General features: G+C 40.6%; 1 protein-coding gene across 1 annotated transcript; it reads right to left on the bottom strand.

Annotated features, from left to right (window-relative positions):
* Positions 1–743: 743 nt before the first annotated feature.
* On the bottom strand, positions 744–17,090 carry LOC311235145 (ubiquitin-conjugating enzyme E2 D4-like). The gene is made up of 7 exons (XM_084322496.1): positions 16,905–17,090; positions 15,838–15,901; positions 10,367–10,398; positions 8,706–8,787; positions 7,610–7,711; positions 7,382–7,475; positions 744–3,488 (listed from the first exon to the last, which is right to left on the bottom strand). The coding sequence occupies exons 1-7, from the start codon at positions 16,926–16,928 to the stop codon at positions 3,443–3,445; spliced, it is 444 nt and encodes a 147-aa protein (XP_084178622.1). The 5' UTR covers positions 16,929–17,090; the 3' UTR covers positions 744–3,442.
* Positions 17,091–17,667: the final 577 nt, after the last annotated feature.

The raw sequence follows: 17,667 nt of genomic DNA, 5'->3' as shown, positions 1-17,667 counted from the left end.
AGGGGAATTCCACCCATTTTACAAATTCACATGTGTTCTTCCTCTGCCCCAGGACAGTTCAGTCAATATTACACGCACCCACTCTCTCCCTTCTGGCAATGCTAGGATTATAAACATAATTTGGGTAAAACTCACGCAAACATTTGATGGCATCATAAAACCAGCCACCAAATCATTCATTGTCTATGACTTCACATTGCAGTTACATCACCAATTGGAGGGTTTTCTCTGATTTCTAGCTTTAGGAGTGGTGCATGTTCATAAATATTGACTGAACTGTGTGGTATTCCTTTTTAATAATAATAAACTTTATTTGTATAGCACCTTTCATACAAGAATTGCAGCCCAAAGTACCCTTTTAACCCGTCCAAACTATTTAGGAGCAGTGGGCAGCCCCAGTCTGGCGCCCCAGAAAGCAACTCTGTTCTAATGCCAGTACCTTGGGTCAAGGGCAACAGCAGGAGTACATAACCAGCATGCATGTCTTTTATATGGTGTGGGAGGAAACCCACTTGAACATGGGGAGAACATGCAAACTCCACATAGAAAAACATCCCGCCAGGGGTTCAAACCCAGGACCTGGTTGCTGTGAGGCAACAGTGCTGACCACTGCGCCCCCCAAGCTTGAAGACACAACTCAAAAGATCCAACATCACAGCTGTTGCAGGGGGGGAGCAGGTACATAAATAGGTTTTAATGACAATTTACATGGTCATCGTCAAAGAATAAAACAATAAAATCGGTCCAGAGCAGTTTCTTTTTAATACTATACAATAAAAAATATCTGAATGAAAATAATAATAAACCTAGAAGGATGGGAGAAGAGAGAAGAAACAATAAAACAGTAATGTATGATTTGATTTCTTAACAGTTCCCATTAATAAGGAAACCTTTAACAGTACATATTTTCATTCAACTTCATCTCCTAGAAGACAAAAAATAAAATAAAAAAAACATCGACCGATAAATGAAGGTGACGAGTGATGACATTAAAGAGAGACTGTTGACATTTTCCTATTTATTTATTTTTATTTATTTTAACGTTGAATTCACACCAAGCTGCCAAACGGCAGCCAACTGTTGAGATTCAATCCATTGCCTACACTAGGAAATGAGAGGAGTAGGGGATGGGTAGCCACTGCTGTCCCCCCCCACTAGCGGAGCGGGGAGAGCATCACCCTGTGACAACGGCACGGCAACGACGAATCAGAAGAACAAACGCTTTTAACTGCATTTCCTTCCTTTTGTAACGACTACTAGAACGCTGGCTAGTAATATGTAAATGCTTGTTTAACAGTCTGCCAGGCATTGTGCCCATCCTTATGCCCAGTCTGCCAGTGCTGTAACCCTATGGAGATGTTTACCTTCTTTGCAGGGCTATAACTTTTAAAATATTATAGCTATATCGACATTACTATGGCCCATTCAACATCCGAGTATCTATCGTTCCGGATGTGGGAACGTTATATTTTTTCATTCATACATTGTCGTGTTAATAGTAATACCATCGTGAATATAAGTATGTTTTTAAGGTTTTCTGCAGTAATTCCTAAAACGCGAGTTATAGGCCCTGACGCATATGATAGATTATCGATTGGCGTTCCTTTCCTATAAACGCTATATTAAAAAATTCAAATGTATGTGATCGGTATACATTATGCTTCATCAGGCGTGAAGGAAATGGGGGGGGGTCATTTATAATTCCTTGATCATCAGTAGCGTCTTTTCTTACTATGGGTTGATACGTTGATCAGATGGATTGCAGTGAAATGAATAAACAATCGGGCTGAAAATAACGTTAGTTTCCTCTTACCGTTCGCCGATGAGACTGGAGGAAAAATATTCCAATTATTTGACGTCGATCTGCTAGATCCATTTCCCGTTTGTATGACGCAATAAACGCCGAAATCATATTTATTATTGCGTTACGAAAGCAATCCCAATGCACTCGAGTGTGCATCTAGATCCACGCTACAAGATATTACTGCCGGAGGAATTTCCTTGATGCACCGAGTGCCACTTCTGGTTTGGCTTGGAGTGTAACCGGGCGGCGGTATTGAGGCGTTGCAATATCAGACAGAGGCTGGATGAAATAAAAAAATGAAATATTGACCCCAAAAACGAGGTAACTAGTTAATGGCGCACAACGCATGGCGGGCAATAAAGAGTATACTCGTTTTTCGCGTGCAATGTGTTAAAAATTCATGGTCGGTGGTCGGCAACTTTGTCTGAATTCAACGTTAGTCTGTTATTTTTCTTTAGACACAAAATTATGAGGGGGAAAAGTTTCAATGTTTGTCCTTCAGTTACTCCTAAAGATAGCTTAGCATTGTTAGCGATCCGTTCCCGGGTGAACAGTTAGCGAGAGGTGCAAACACATGCATTTATATAGAATACAATCTAGCAATACAAGCTAGCTCTCTGTTTAGGCGTAACTCATTCAAAGCGTTTTTTTTTTTTTTTTTTTAGATACGAAGACTTCGACCCAGGATGTCACCAACTCACTCGCTCACCATTAACTAATATGCCCCTGGTGGCGGTTTCAACAAGACTGTTGAAAGTATGTGTGTAGGTGAAGTGTTTATAAAGTTCAGTATACAATAGGGATGCACCAAATGGGAAATTCTTGGCCGAAACAGATACTGAAAATAGAAAACAGTTGGCCGAAAACCGAATGCCCGAAAATGATTCATAGAATAGAATTTTTTTTTACCAATGTTGTGGAACATTATGATTATGTTCCACACGGCCGAAAGCCGAAAAGGCCATTTTTTGCCATTTTCGGCCGAAAACTTTCGGTAGCCGAAATTTCGGTGCATCCCTAGTATACAATGATGCTGCAAATTTGAATTGAAATTACCCTCAACACTCCTACATAGGTTCCATTGCACCAGCTGGGTGTTATACAGTTGAATGTTATCTTAGCCGATATGTCCAATGTTATGTTTTAATATTTAGGCTACAAATATTGCAGTCTAAAAATAAGACCACACGCAGCCTCGACAGTCACGAAGACGTCGGCCTATTGAGGTCACAAAGCACGCCAGGCGTGACACGTTGTCTTCTTCGGTTAACGGAGGTGTGAGTATAGACACATTTACCCCTATACATTGTGACAAGGAAATAAAAGTGACATGACTTTAAAAAAAATTCAAGAATGTCAACGTCTCCCTTAAACGATGATACTCAACCGTTATTCATCTGTGCAAAGTAAAAAAAATAAAAATAAAAAATAAAATAAAAAAAACTCCTCATTTCAAAAGACACCCCCAAAGAAAATCTAGTCATGGTCTCAGATTATTAATAATAATGATGACAGTACAATATGATGGATGTTACCTAAGATTACTTAATATTTCTGTTCTATAATTTACAGTGTTTTGTGACTGAAATAAACGAGAGAAAAAAAAAAAAAAGGAAAATCTTCTGCAGGTTTTTTTTTTTACATGGCATACTTTTGGGTCCATTCTTTCGCTAGTTTGTTGTATCTGAGAGAGTAAGAGAAAAGAGCACAGAGCACAATAATTAGCATTTCTTCTTTTAGAACAATTGGCCCTGTTCCTCGTACCTGGCTAACTGAGTTAGCCGGATAATTTTCAGGATAACTTGACTTAAGCCTGACCTGTCGGTTCCCGGACGTGCGATTGTCTAAATCACTATGGCAACAGATCAAAACGTTTTAACCTGCTCCAGCGCAGGGTTAAGTTCAGTTAGCTGGATAACCTGCATGGCCACGCCCTCGCAAAGAAATGCCAGCTCCCTTCCTGAAATAATCAGTCTAGATCCCATTATACCATTCTGAATTATGTTTTTGTGCTTCGTTCTTCTAGAGGGGGCTTTTGAAATGTAAAATAACCTAAAATTCTGATAATAAATCGTATTCAGCCTATGGATTTACTTCGTCCTAAATAATGCACGTCATAGTTATATGGATACGGCGCTCGCAGTCGCAACACACACAATGTTGTTATTTTAATAACGCGGAGCATTGCAAATGTGAATCCTGCGGGGATATTTTTAATGAATGAAACCTATCGGGCATTTGGCTCTAAATCGTTTCATATTCTCTGCGGTTTATGTATTTGTTTAACGGAGCGCCGGGATTGTGTTTCATTAAAGCATAAATTGAAGCGTCTTTATGCGTGGATTGTGATGTGAATTACGACGAATCTGAATATGTGGATTGTTGAATTGTATCACTTTCACTCACACGTTATTGTGATATTGTAACTGGGATTAAAATGTTTGAGGAGGAGATGTGCTGTTTTCCGGATTTGATGACGTGACTTGATAAAATTAATGAGCTTTTGACGTTTTGATGAATGCAATACATTTATCTGTTCTAGCACTGTTATCTGATGATGAACAAGAGGGTGATTAACTCTTTCAGTGCCACTCACGAGATTTCTTGTGTTTTTTTATAGGTGGTTGCTAGCCACTCACGAGATTTCTCGGATTTTTTTTTTTTTTTTTTTTTTTGCGATCTGAAAAATGATTGCATCACCCGAGCCTACCCGAGTATAGCCGAGGGGCGCCGACGATCACTGTGGAAAAAAGCGCCCCCTGTCGTCTCCCAGATGACATAAGTGATTTTGGAATGGACTCAATGAAAATGTGGGGAAAAAAATCCGGTACTCCACATTTTCCAGTTCACTGATCCAGCCGGGGTTACCACAGTTCATTCTGGAGCCTCAGATCCCCGCGGATCATAGAGATCTACTGTGTCGCGTTGGATCCATACACTTATCGATTTTTTCGAATGGTGATCAGGAATTGGAATATACCAGTTGGATACCATCTGATGTCAGGTAAGGACTCTGTGTTATCAGTGGTAGGATAATCGGAGTAAGTTTGATGAAGTTATAAGCTGTTTTGTGAAATGTCTTCTTTCGGTTTCATTGTAAAAGTCAGAGAGGAAATCAACGGGGCGATTATCAGTGCACGGCCGTAATGTGCGTGCGTGCACGTATAATATTGATCATCTAGCGTTTATTTGAAAACGATTCATAAAAAGGCCGACGAATATCAACGTTGTGGAATATTCCACTAAAAGACGATTTTCATATAAAAAACAGCTCATTCTGGAGCATTCTATCAAAACGGGGGCTTTTCTAACTGCTCTGAAACGGAAACGACGCGATAAAAAAAGAATCTGCCTTCACAGCACTGACTGGAAAATAGTATTTGATAATGCGATGGGCAGATTAGACACATAGCCATAATTTAAAACATAGATTAGGCGATATTAACGTTAACATTGGCGCGGATGGTGGCATTCAAGCGGTAAAACGGAAAACCAGGCATGGCATTGAAAGAGTTAACATGACTGGTGTCACTGGTATAAACCAAAAGTTAATCAATTCAATGCATGTATGGATGATGTCCGAAACAGATTAAAACCTGATTAATAGTGAAACTGTATATCCCTCCAAGCCTCTCTGACACGTTATTTCGGGGGTCGCGCCTTGAAAACTTTGGGAACCATGCATTTATATAGTACATGATACCTAAGCGCATACAGTACAGATATCCTCATAAGTATCTATTAATTCGTATCAATTAGATACTCTTTGGGCTTGTTCTACTTTCTGAAAGAGTTGAACTAATTATTTTCGCTAGCAAGATCTCATTCGATTATTCATTCCATTAAGCCTACTGCCAGCAGGCACATTTAAAGAAATATAATCTGATTGATTGGGGTAATGAGAGACTTAAAATTAGCCTATAGATTATGCATTTAACTAGTCTGCGAGGCTATTGAGCCATACTGTATATTGTACCCATTCTGCAATCTGTTAATAAAGTTTTCAATCAATCAATGCCGTTAGAAAATCAGGATTTCTGCGATCGACACCTGCTGTCTTTTCAGGTGAGGCGGCCGCGCACAATTATCCTGAGTATCAAGTCTGGTTCGAATTAACGAGACTGAATCAGCGTTCGAGGAACAGGGAAAGCCTGGATTCTATTATGTGTTCATATGAACTGAGTGTATGTTCTTTGTATCTATAGGGCGGTGTAGTGGTTACGTCATTGCCGTTTTTCGTGTTCCACCCTCCAACCCAATGCATTTCCCCATTGCCCATTTCTAAATCATCTCGTTTAAAACAAATAAAGCATTAACATTGGCATGGTGTACCTTTCTGTGCTTATTCATCCACAATCTATAGCTCAACATGAAAATATTCACAATTAATCATTAAGAAAATTGCCAAATTTTATTTCAATCAAAAATGCTTAAACAATAATGTTAGTGATAGAAGGGAACTCATTTTGTGCAAAAGTGGAATGTTTTTCAAATTCCATGCGGCAGAATTGTTACAATAGCCGATAATCCATTTTCCCAATGATAAATCCCTCTACGAGTGGAACAACCAGTGACGTCAGACTACACCTCCCTATTGTGTTGATATGGACAGAGTATGTTCCTTTGTATCTATTGTGTTGATATGGACAGAGTATGTTCTTTTGTGTTGATATGGACCGAGTACGGTATGTTCCTTTGTATCTATTGTGTTGATATGGACCGAGTATGTTCTTTTGTATCTATTGTGTTGATATGAACCTAGTATATGTTACTTTGTATCTATTATATATTGATGTGGACTGAGTGGATGTTCCAAATACCACTGGCCCTGGTTCTGTGGCAATTCAAATTATATTCTTTGTATCAGAAGTGTCAGAGTATAATGAAAAGCGCTTGTTATTATTGTTAATTAACTGCAACTGGGTACTTAGTTACTACTACTTAGTAGTTAAAAGTAGACAAATCCTCATTCATTTTGACTTGCTACTCTCTCCATCAGAACAGAATAGTGAAATAGTTGGCTGGTGAATGGTTTCTACATTTATTGTATAATGTTATAGGTGGTGGGAGTGGTTAAGGTAAGGGATAGGTTCATAAAAACTCTTGTACGAGTTTGCAGCTGGGTCAAAAAGTGACGATTCCCATGGAAACATCCCTCCGGGCTATGGGATCTCGACACTACCATTTTGAATCCACTTGGCACTCTAACCAGCTGAACCAAATGTTAGTTCCCACACTTATTTTCCCCATTAAATTCCAAAACCTTTCCATGACTTTTCTATAACTTTATACCAAATTTACTGTATTTCTGTGGTGTAATCAACCTTTACTGTGGCTAGAGGTACCAATCACACAAAATAATTACAACCGCAACACTGTTTCTCTGACCAATTTTTGCCATCCAACTCCAGTAATTAATATTTTCAAATGTACATGAACGACTAAATTGCAACAATGATTTAAAATGTCCATAAAGTATTTCATATTTTTCAAAAACATGTCTAGGCCTGGTAAAACATGTTTTCAAAGATCTGTAACAAATGTTCATAATCCAGGATGGGTGTCCCGTGTACTCACTTGTCTTTGTCATTCTTGTAGATGTGTGCTATGTCTGGAACTAAGGGGTCATCTGGGTTTGGGTCACAGAGCAACGAACATATGGACAATAGAACTGAAATACACAGAAGGAAGAGAGGAAAAAATTCATTATATTCACATTATGGTTGGGGGTCCTGCCTCTGATTGTTGCAGAAGCTAAATAAGCTACAGGGAACAAATGGATGAAACAAATGTTTCTTGCGTTACCTTTAGATACTGTTAATGCTGGGGACCATTGTGATCGTAGGATGTCCAAACAGATACTCCCATTGCTGTTGATATTTGGGTGATAGATCTTAGTTGTAAACGCTACCTGTACAGAGACAAAGGTTAAAGGTCAGTCCATCTTACTGTACACAGACAACAAAGGTCAGTGTATCCAACTGTACAGAAGACAACAAAGGTCAGTCGCAACTAAGGTCAAAGGTCAGTCTATCTTAGTGTACAGAGACAACAAAGGCCAAAAGTCAGTAACAAGGTCAGCTTAGCACAAATGAATGGAAGCAGATATGGACCACTAGCCTAGCTTCAAACTCTGGGAGAGGCGTCTTTGGCCAACAGCTACACTAGCTGGTCCGTACATCGACGGCGGAGGCAACCATGCAAGGAGGCAACCTGCTCATCTAGAGCATTTAGGGGTTAAGTGACTTTGTCACGCTACCCAGAGGAGAACGTCCTCCGTCCCCTCCGGTCAATTATACTACTTATTTTCAGATACAGGTTTTTTTTTTATTTGAATTTTTTTAACCATAGTCAGATGGCATTGAATCATATAATTATAATAATAATAAAAATGCAGGACTTGAGAAGTCTTTATTTGGCATGCAGTGACACACATGTGATGGGCAACACACACAGGAACACACACACATGCAATTTGTTGGGTCGCCAATGCGATTGAGTCTCTGCACTTGACCCATCCCGTCGTCCTTCCCGCCAAGGGCAGCCGGGAGCAGATAGGGGGGTCGGCGAGGGACCGTGCCCCGGGGGACCAATCAAAGTGCTCCTGCCCGTCTTAGTCAGGGACACGATAGCGTTGGCGATCTGTTGTGCATGTTTTTCCATTGGGTTTCTCTGGGAGAACATGCAAACTCCACACAGAAAGGCCCAGGAGATACCCCACCTGGGTACCTGGCAACGAGGAAACCTGGTCCCCAAGCGGGAATCGACCCTGGACCTTCTTGCTGTGAAGCGACAGTGTTAACCACTACACCGCTATATGCGCTGTGAAGGGACTGCCATCTGGTAGAAGTTATATAGTGAGAGAGACTACAGGATCTGAGAACAACGGAGTCAGCACCACTTGCCTTTGGCGGCTTGAAGGGGTAGTCGGTGGGGAAGTGGATTGTGAGAAAGAAGACTCCTCCTTGGTAAGGACTATCGCCCTGGTTGAAAACAAGAGATTGAGGGTGTGAAGTAGGGCTGGGAGGCAAACTGAATATGAAGGTATACCATCACGGATCCATGCAACGGTATGGGTTTTTACTATCCAGTCATCCACAATATATAATTATATATAGATATTGTAAAGAATATACATGTAAGTTAAGAACAGGGTGGAAAGGTATCCCAACCTGAGCATGACATATGAGCAAAATGGTCGCCATGTGAATAATGGTCAATAGGGAGGACAAGGCACAACACTCAGGTTACCTTCGATTGATTTATTCTATTCTAAAAACATGGGTGATGTTTTGTTTTGTCAGACCTTCGTCAGACAAGCAAAAACTTGTACAACTTGCTGGTCTGGTCCTTGTGGTCTATCAGTGGTTCCCAAAGTCGGGGTCGCGACCCAAAGGTGGGCCGCGAGCAGCCACGGGTGGGCCGCGAGATGATTAAAAAAAAAAAAAAAAAAAAAAATAAGAGGATTGTCAGGCCACTGAACTTAGAAGCAGGCCAGGACAGTGTTTCTAGTTGTATTCTAAAATTCTATTCTATTGTATTCTAAAATGTGACTATATGGTTTTATATTAACTTAATAAATAAACAAAAACGGAAAATCTACTTATTTTAACGAACATTTCAAACTAAATAACAGATTATGCACATAAAACGCTGAAAACAACCGAAACAACAATAGTATTTTAATGAGGCTATTATTATTATCATTATTATTTTGCAACAAGTTAGCCCTCTCATAAATAGCACATATAAATGAATAACTAACTTGAACTAACTTAATAGGATTGAAGTGATATTTGGCTTAAAAAATCGACTGCCTGGCAAAAAAAAGAAAAAAAGAAAGCCTGACGATGTGCATTGGGCCGCGGCTCTCTGACGCCTTATTTTCTGGGTCCCGGCCCAAAGTTTGGGAACCCCTGGTCTATATAAGCATTTGATGGATTGGCTGTACAGTAATGACTGGTATTTAATGACTTTCTAATGAGGTTTCAATGTGTCTTGGGCTGAAGACAATCTAGATATAGACGGTATGGAGAGAGACAACAAGGTAATTTCAATGGGCATGCATTGCATACAATTTATTATATGAAATATATCGTATCTGGAATAGGGCTGGTATGAGGTCTGATATCTGCTTGTGTTATATGCCTCCTCATATCAGTGCCATGAGTACCCCAGTGCTGATCCAGAAACACAATATTCAAAATATATTCATGTACACTGGGCTCATGACCAGGTTTCTTATTTACTGGCTCAGTCTGATATTTATTACAAATACTACAAAGATAGGGGAAAAACAAGCTAGAGAGGATGTTGGATTCCAAACTTCAGTCTCCCAACAATGTGGCTGTTTGAGCAGAGGAAAATAAACAGCCAAGATCTGGCTTGTGCTATTTCCTGGCCCTGAGTTACACGACACATGCACAACAGATCTAAGGTGTGAACTGATAGGGTTGACAACTCCTTGAAATCCCATTAGCCACTAGCAGCCAGTTTTAGTCATGTACCATAAGGCTCTATTATGACAGACCAAACAGCCAACACTGAACGTGTAATACTTACTGGACCCATTATAGTTGCCTGCCAATGAAACACTAGACGGGAAGCAAGAGAGAAAGAGGGGGAGAGAGAAAGAATATGTAAGTATTGTATGAGTCAGGTAGTGTAATGCAGTATCATTGATACACATACTGCTACTCCCATAGTTCTGTGCAAGGTTGCGTTTGTCACACCAATGTAAATTTGTGTTTAGTCCGCATCTGTCCCTGCTTAAGTCCTAGTTGTGGTGGTTGTAGTGCAGGTTACAGTATCGAAACTGTTCTAATTTAGATACTTTTATCAGGTGAAGAGAACGTGCAAATGATAAACGGACTGCATGTATATATAGCGTTTATATCCAAAGCGCTTTACAACTTATGCCTCACATTCACCCATTCACTCACACCAACGGCAGAGGCGACCATGCAAGGTGCCGACCTGCATATCGGGAGCAGTGTCTTGCTCAGGGACACTTCGACACGCTGCCGGGAGGAGCCGGAATCTAACCGCACAAGCCTTCAGATTACCAGATGACCGCTCTACCTCCTGAGCCACTGTCACCTCTATAGGCAGTGGGAACTTAACATTTTTATTTCCAGTCAACCACCAATAAACTCGGGTTCAAGCTCTTCTATAGAGACACAACTCCTGAATCTGTCACCCTTTTTAGTTTTGAGTGCAGTTTTTCTTTGGTTGGTTGGTTGGTTGGTACATACTGTACATGCACTTGCTCCGTCTTCACACCCTTCAAAGCCCCTATACACCTTTTCATACGTTTCTATTTTGGTCCAAGTTTCTCCTCTTGTAGTGTTAGCCAATACAGTAGCCGACAGGACATACACTGGGGTCCAAGCAGTTTCCCTAGCTACGGAATTCTTCTGAAAAAAGGTCTATATAGCGCTAGAGCAGTTGTTATGATACCAATTTTAAACAATGGTCCCGCTTCTCTTTTGAGGGAGAATTTCGGGCTAAATCACTAAATTGGTTTCTTTCAGTTGTTAGTATGGTGGCTGGTTCTCCTTGCCTTGGTCTACAGCAGGGGTTGGCAATTAGGTTTGGCCGCGGGCCAATTTTTCCGGGCCAATTTTTTTTGTTTGGCGGGCCAGCACCAAAAACAATGGCTAATTTAATATAATGATAGTGAAAAAAATGTAACTCTGTCAAAATAAACGAGCTGCATAGGTGGCATAATAAACTGTAAACGACATATACATGCACTGAACATTATACCTTTGTCTTTTTTCCATTGTATTATAAAGCGCCTCTCTATCGGTCTATCCTACATTACGCGCGCGCAACCGTCTATCTGACGGACCAGTTTAATGTTGAATGTTTAATGTTAAAACTATCGATTTATATGGAATTCGTTATACTTATCCGTTGTCTTACTTATTATTATACTTATTGAATCTCAAACAAGCCTCGTCTTGTTAAATGAGACGGTCTGGTCTACGGAGGAGACTGGGGCTGACGCATCCAGATTGGGGAATCCCCCGCGATAGATTATTGACACTTCCGCTAAATATATTAATCTAGCTACTAACTGGGGAGACTGATCAATTACGGATAAAGGAATATAGTGGGACGATCGATTATGATAGTTAACCTTGTTAGATGAGGCTGCACTGGAAATGGAGCTAATGGAGAGGGACCCTGTCGGCCACCCGCCCCCTGCGGACGGGTGTCCCCCAGGGCTCGGTTTTAGGACCCCTTCTCTTCTCCCTCTACACTAAATCACTGGGTAACATTATCACGTCTCATGGCTTCTCCTACCACTGTTATGCCGACGATACTCAACTCTTCCTCTCCTTCCCTCCCTCAGATATCCACGTCTCTGAGCGGATCTCGGCCTGTCTGTCCGACATCTCCGCCTGGATGACGACCAACCACCTCAAACTGAACCTAAGCAAAACAGAATTGCTCCACCTGCCGGCCAAATCCTCCCCCCTGACCGACCTTTCCATCACAGTCGAGAATGCAGCTGTGACCGCGTCCCCGACCGCCAAGAACCTTGGTGTTGTCCTCGACGACCAGTTGAACTTCTCTGCTCACATCGCAGCGACAACCAGAACCTGCCGATTCCTCCTGAGCAACGTCAGAAGGATACGCCCCTTCCTGACAAAAGAAGCCACCCAACTCCTCGTCTAATCAACAGTCATCTCCCGCCTCGACTACTGCAACGCACTGCTCGCTGGCCTCCCGGCCACTGCCACTAAGCCTCTTCAACTCATTCAGAACGCAGCGGCCCGCCTGATCTCAAACCTACCGAAGTCGGCCCATGTCACCCCACTTCTTAGGGACCTGCACTGGCTCCCCATTGCTGCACGAATCCGCTTCAAGGCCCTCGACCTAGCATACCGTGCGGCAAAGGGAACTGCTCCCGCCTACCTCCGGTCAATGGTCTCTAACTACACACCCTCAAGACCCCTACGCTCTGCATCTTCTGGCCGCCTCAGACCTACTCCTATCCAAGCTCCGGGAGGGTCATCAAAGAGAAGTCGCCTATTCTCAGTCCTTGCCCCACAATGGTGGAATGAACTACCCACCCCAGTTAGGACAGCCGAAACACGTCCAATCTTTCGCCGTCGACTAAAGACGCACTTCTTCAACCATTATCTGAATTAAAAAAAAAAAAAAAAAATCTAACCCTAACTAACCATACTGTCATGCACTTGTCCTAATAAACTAACCTACACTGTAGCACTCAACACTTTGATGAACATTGTTACTCAGCTGATAGAGTTGTGCTCTTCCTGATGGCTTGTCGTACAGAACTTGTAAGTCGCTTTGGATAAAAGCGTCAGCTAAATGACTAAATGTAAATGTAAATGTAATGGACTTCCGAATGTCTCGTAATTCAAATACCTATAGCGCCGTCATTTCAGGAGCTTCTTCAAGCACTCTTTTTGTTTAAAGTTTAATTGCATTGTTTTTGCATTGTTTTTAATTGCATTACTGTTCACATGCATGTGTGGTGGCGTCAGTCATGAGTAAAGATAAAGCTTGAATGTCTTACTGAACTGGTGTTTTTATTTCATGGACTCATCCCATTTCAGCACCACGCGCTGTCCACCTCACTTTGAGCAAGCCTAGTATACGGTGCATTGCACCTCACTCTATACCTGTTATTCACTCTCAATATGGATAAAACATAAAGTATGCATATAATAAAAATAATATGATGAAAATAAAATAAATATCATATTCTCAAAATAAACTGACGGGCCAGAAATTATTGCTGGCGGGCCAATTTCGGCCCGCAGGCCGCCTATTGCCGACCCCTGGTCTACAGGTTTCCCATGAGACATTCCTGCAACAGGACATTCATAATTAGACTAATAACAACCACTCACTTCTCCAGTCCCATTTGAATTATTCAAATGATGTATTTGTAATAACCAAATGTATCATGGAAGCACGGACTACTGACTAGAGGTGGGGGAAAATACTGAAACAGTATTGTATTGTCGAATTTGTCTTGCTTTTCCCTACAATATCATATTATTATTATCCCCTACAGTGTTGTGGCATTCTTTCATACAGTAGTACTACTTCAAGGCATTTAATGAAAGACCATAATTCTGTCAAGTCATGTTGTTGGAAATGTGGGGGGGTTGTGGCCCAAGATAATATTATATCAGAAACTCTCTGGTGATTTCCACCCCTGGCCACTGGCACCACATTTATACTGCAAATACCAATTCCATGTACAAAACTGTACATTTCATCGAAGACAAAGTAGCTACTAGGTTTCCAATGATATGATCTTAGGCTGATATCCAATTTTCTTCCAACCCATGTTGGCCAGTATGGAATAAGTCATTATATTTTATTACATAAGCAGAGTCAAAGCAATGTCAACCTTCAATCGAGTGGTATAATGAATTCGGACAGGTTACAACACTCACTGGAACAAATAAAAAAGGACAAAAGTTCAATAAAAGGCACACTAAGGATAACTGAAATGTAAAGGGCCTGTTAGTGTTATTCTGTTGTTCACTTGGTCCCAAAAATGCCAGTTCTACAATCATCCAAAAATAGGATGTAATAATACAATCAGACTGATTCCCAATTGTGCTTGTTTTTTTTTTTTTAAGCCCAGGATCTGTGCGTTCCTAGTCGATGCAATTCTCCACTTGCACAACCTGAAAGTAGGCACTTCCGGCTGACTTCCGGTTGCGAATGGTACTTCCTGTCCCATCCAAATACATTGGTTTTAGCTACTTTTCTCCCCTTATTTAAACAACTTTGTCGTCAGAGAGGCAATGAAACGTTTGTATTATTATAGTATAGAATGTATTTAATAAGCAAACGTTTGTCAGCAGGGTTTTTGGGCTGTATTTCATGTAAAAACGTTCACTGTTAGTTTACTTGCTCACGCTAATTAAGGCTAATGCTGGCTAACAGAAGCTAGCGCAAGAAACGACGCCGCAAAGTATTGTTTATAGTGCATTTCTTGCCACCTTATAGCATTTGTACATTTGTATGACAGTCTATAATGCTCCCGTGAGGTTTTTCCGGACGTTTTGGTAATGATTTTCACTATAAAATCATATTTCTAAATGACAGGAAGTTGATAAACTGGCCGGAATAGCTTTGAGCTAACGATCTTTGCCGATGCATTCCATTCTAAACGTAACGTTAGTTGTTCAAAACATTACCCGTCTATATAATTTGTTCCTCAACGTTATATAGACAGGTCATGTTTTGTAAACTAACGTTATGTTTAGAATGGAATGAATACATGGGTCGGGAAAGATAGTTAGCTCAAAGCTAATCCGGAAGGGCAGCTAACAGTAGCTACTGTCTGTAACTGTGATGTCTATCTGTATGTCATGTATGTCATATATGTTACGATCAATTGAAAATGGGGGACCCTGATGTAAACAAGACAAAAGTCTTTCTCTGGTCTGCATCCCCTTAACAATTGTATGTATTGAGCTGTACTGTACTGTACCCATTCTGCAATCTGTTAATAAAGTTTTCAATCAATTCAATCAATCAATCAATGCATTTTCTGTTTGCAGTCCAATGTTCACCAAAACACACACCCACACACTTATAATTTGTTCCTCAACGTTATATAGACAGGTCATGTTTTGTAAACTAACGTTATGTTTAGAATGGAATGAATACATGGGTCGGGAAAGATAGTTAGCTCAAAGCTAATCCGGCCTGTTTAACCACTAGCTTCTGTTAGCTAATGAAGGCTAATGCTGGCTGAGCAAGGAAACTAACAGTAAACGTTTTTACATGAAATACAGCCCAAAAACCCTGCAGACAAACGTTTGCTTATTAAATATATTCTATACTATAATAATACAAACGTTTCATTGCCTCTCTGTGATGACAAAGTTGTTTAAATAAGGGGAGAAAAGTAGCTAAAACCAATGTATTTGGATGGGACAGGAAGTACCATTCGCAACCGGAAGTCAGCCGGAAGTGCCTACTTTCAGGTTGTGCAAGTGGAGAATATGGAGAATATGTTTACTCACGGTCGTCCCCTACGGGCCCAGCAGAACATTGTGCTGGAGGATCTCTCTGCAAGTCCTGCAGCTCCTGAGGAACGAACACACACACACACACACACACACACACACACAATAATAATCAGGCAGGTAGTAGTTATGCAGTCAAGTTGTTACATAAGATGGAACTAGAAGTTGCCATTTGTCTACTTTGATCAATGCAAAGAGGTAGTTTGATGCTGCCAAACCAGCCTGATAAAGGAATAGGCATACTCTCAAATAGACTACTACCAGTTTACTTGTAACCAAGATGTACACTACATCAAATACAAAGCTATGTGCTGTAATCAGAAATCAAATTAACTGAACTTTACTTTGCTACTGAATGTTAATAATACGGGCCTACTTGAACGATAGAATGCTAACATCAAATATACCTATTATTACTAATAACTATAGGCCTAATATGTTTTGCATCCGGTAGCAGGTTATTTGATCAGGTCAACACAAAATAGGGATAACGGAGAAAGAGGACATAATCAATAGAAATATTACATTAAATGTGAATGTGTGTAGGTATGCGACACTGGGAAACAACCGAATTAAACCATACAAACGGTATCAGGTATGTGGTCAGAACAACTCATAAAACCAGGCAAGTAATAATTGGAGAAAAGCAGAAAAAGCAATAACTTGAAATAATGTTTTGTGTGATTTGAACAGCTGAAATTATGGTTAACTAGATTACATGTGTTAAGATTGTCAGGCAAAGACCGGCAGTGACAGCTTGCTTGGTAAACAGTGACAGATTGGACACAAGGGCTGACAACCAATGGAGCCGTTAAGCTAACTTGGCTAACGAGAACTGTTCGCTAACCAGCTCAAAACTTTGACATGTCATCGGCAGCCGTGTCTTTTCATGCCGATGTCAACACTTGTCCGTTTTCAGAAATATCACCAAGCGCGATAAAAGTAGTTTTGGCCCATGAATGATTGCTGAATCTTCGTAAATAAGTCTTACTTTCGGACAAGCCTTTGCTGGGCCAAGTAATGTTAGCTTGCTAGCTAATGTTAGCTACCACAGCCAAACTTACCTTCTGTATTCTTTTGAGAGCCATGTTGACTAACTTGAATCGTCCCGAAACACACTTCAACTCGCTCTTTTTTCCGCTGTCGACCGTACGGTTATTGCTGCGGAGGTCAATAAATGTTTTATATTCCCTGAGTAACTAGACTAGATCACTAAGGGTGTGTTTGTGTTTTATAAAGATCTCTTTTGTTTCCGCCTTCTTCTGTTTACGATTGGTCTTTTGGACCGGGGAACTATGGGAAATGTCGTTCCTAATGGGAAAATGTGTTCAACACTTTTCCTGTCCCCCAGCAAGTGGTGCTATTTTGATTTTGATTTCATTTGATGTTATTATTATTATTATTATTATTATTATTATTATTATTATTATTATTATTATTATTATTATTATTATTATAACAATATTATCACAAGGAAAGATGAAATTACCTACCTGGGTTCCATCCTAGAGGCTAATCTTTCCTGTGACAAAATGGCATCCAATGTAATAAAAAAAGTCAACCAACAAACGCGTTTCTTGTACCGGATCTCCTCTCTGGTAAACAAGAATACCCTGAAGACTCTAGCAGGAGCACTCATTCAAGGGTACTACGACTATGCTTGCACCTCATGGTACCAAAGCACCTCAAAGGCACTAAAAAACAAATTACAAACATCTCAAAACAAGCTAGTCAGACTACTACTTGACCTGACTCCTAGAACCCACCTCACCCCTGCCCACTTTGACAACCTAGGATGGCTTAGAGTAGACAACAGAGTACAGCAAC

This window comes from Notolepis coatsorum (assembly GCF_963971535.1).
Source record: "Notolepis coatsorum genome assembly, chromosome: 10".
In the NCBI taxonomy this organism is placed as follows: Eukaryota; Metazoa; Chordata; class Actinopteri; order Aulopiformes; family Paralepididae; genus Notolepis; species Notolepis coatsorum.
The sequence above is the reverse complement of the archived record's forward strand: the minus strand, read 5'-3'. Positions and strand labels throughout refer to the sequence as shown.

Coding starts and splice junctions, on each gene's coding strand:
- LOC311235145 (XM_084322496.1), bottom strand. CDS start 16,928: ATGGCTCTCAAAAGAATACAGAAG. Junction 15,902..16,904: donor CTCTCAAAAGAATACAGAAG/GTAAGTTTGGCT, acceptor TTCGTTCCTCAG/GAGCTGCAGGACTTGCAGAG. Junction 7,476..7,609: donor AGCATTAACAGTATCTAAAG/GTAACGCAAGAA, acceptor TGTGTATTTCAG/TTCTATTGTCCATATGTTCG.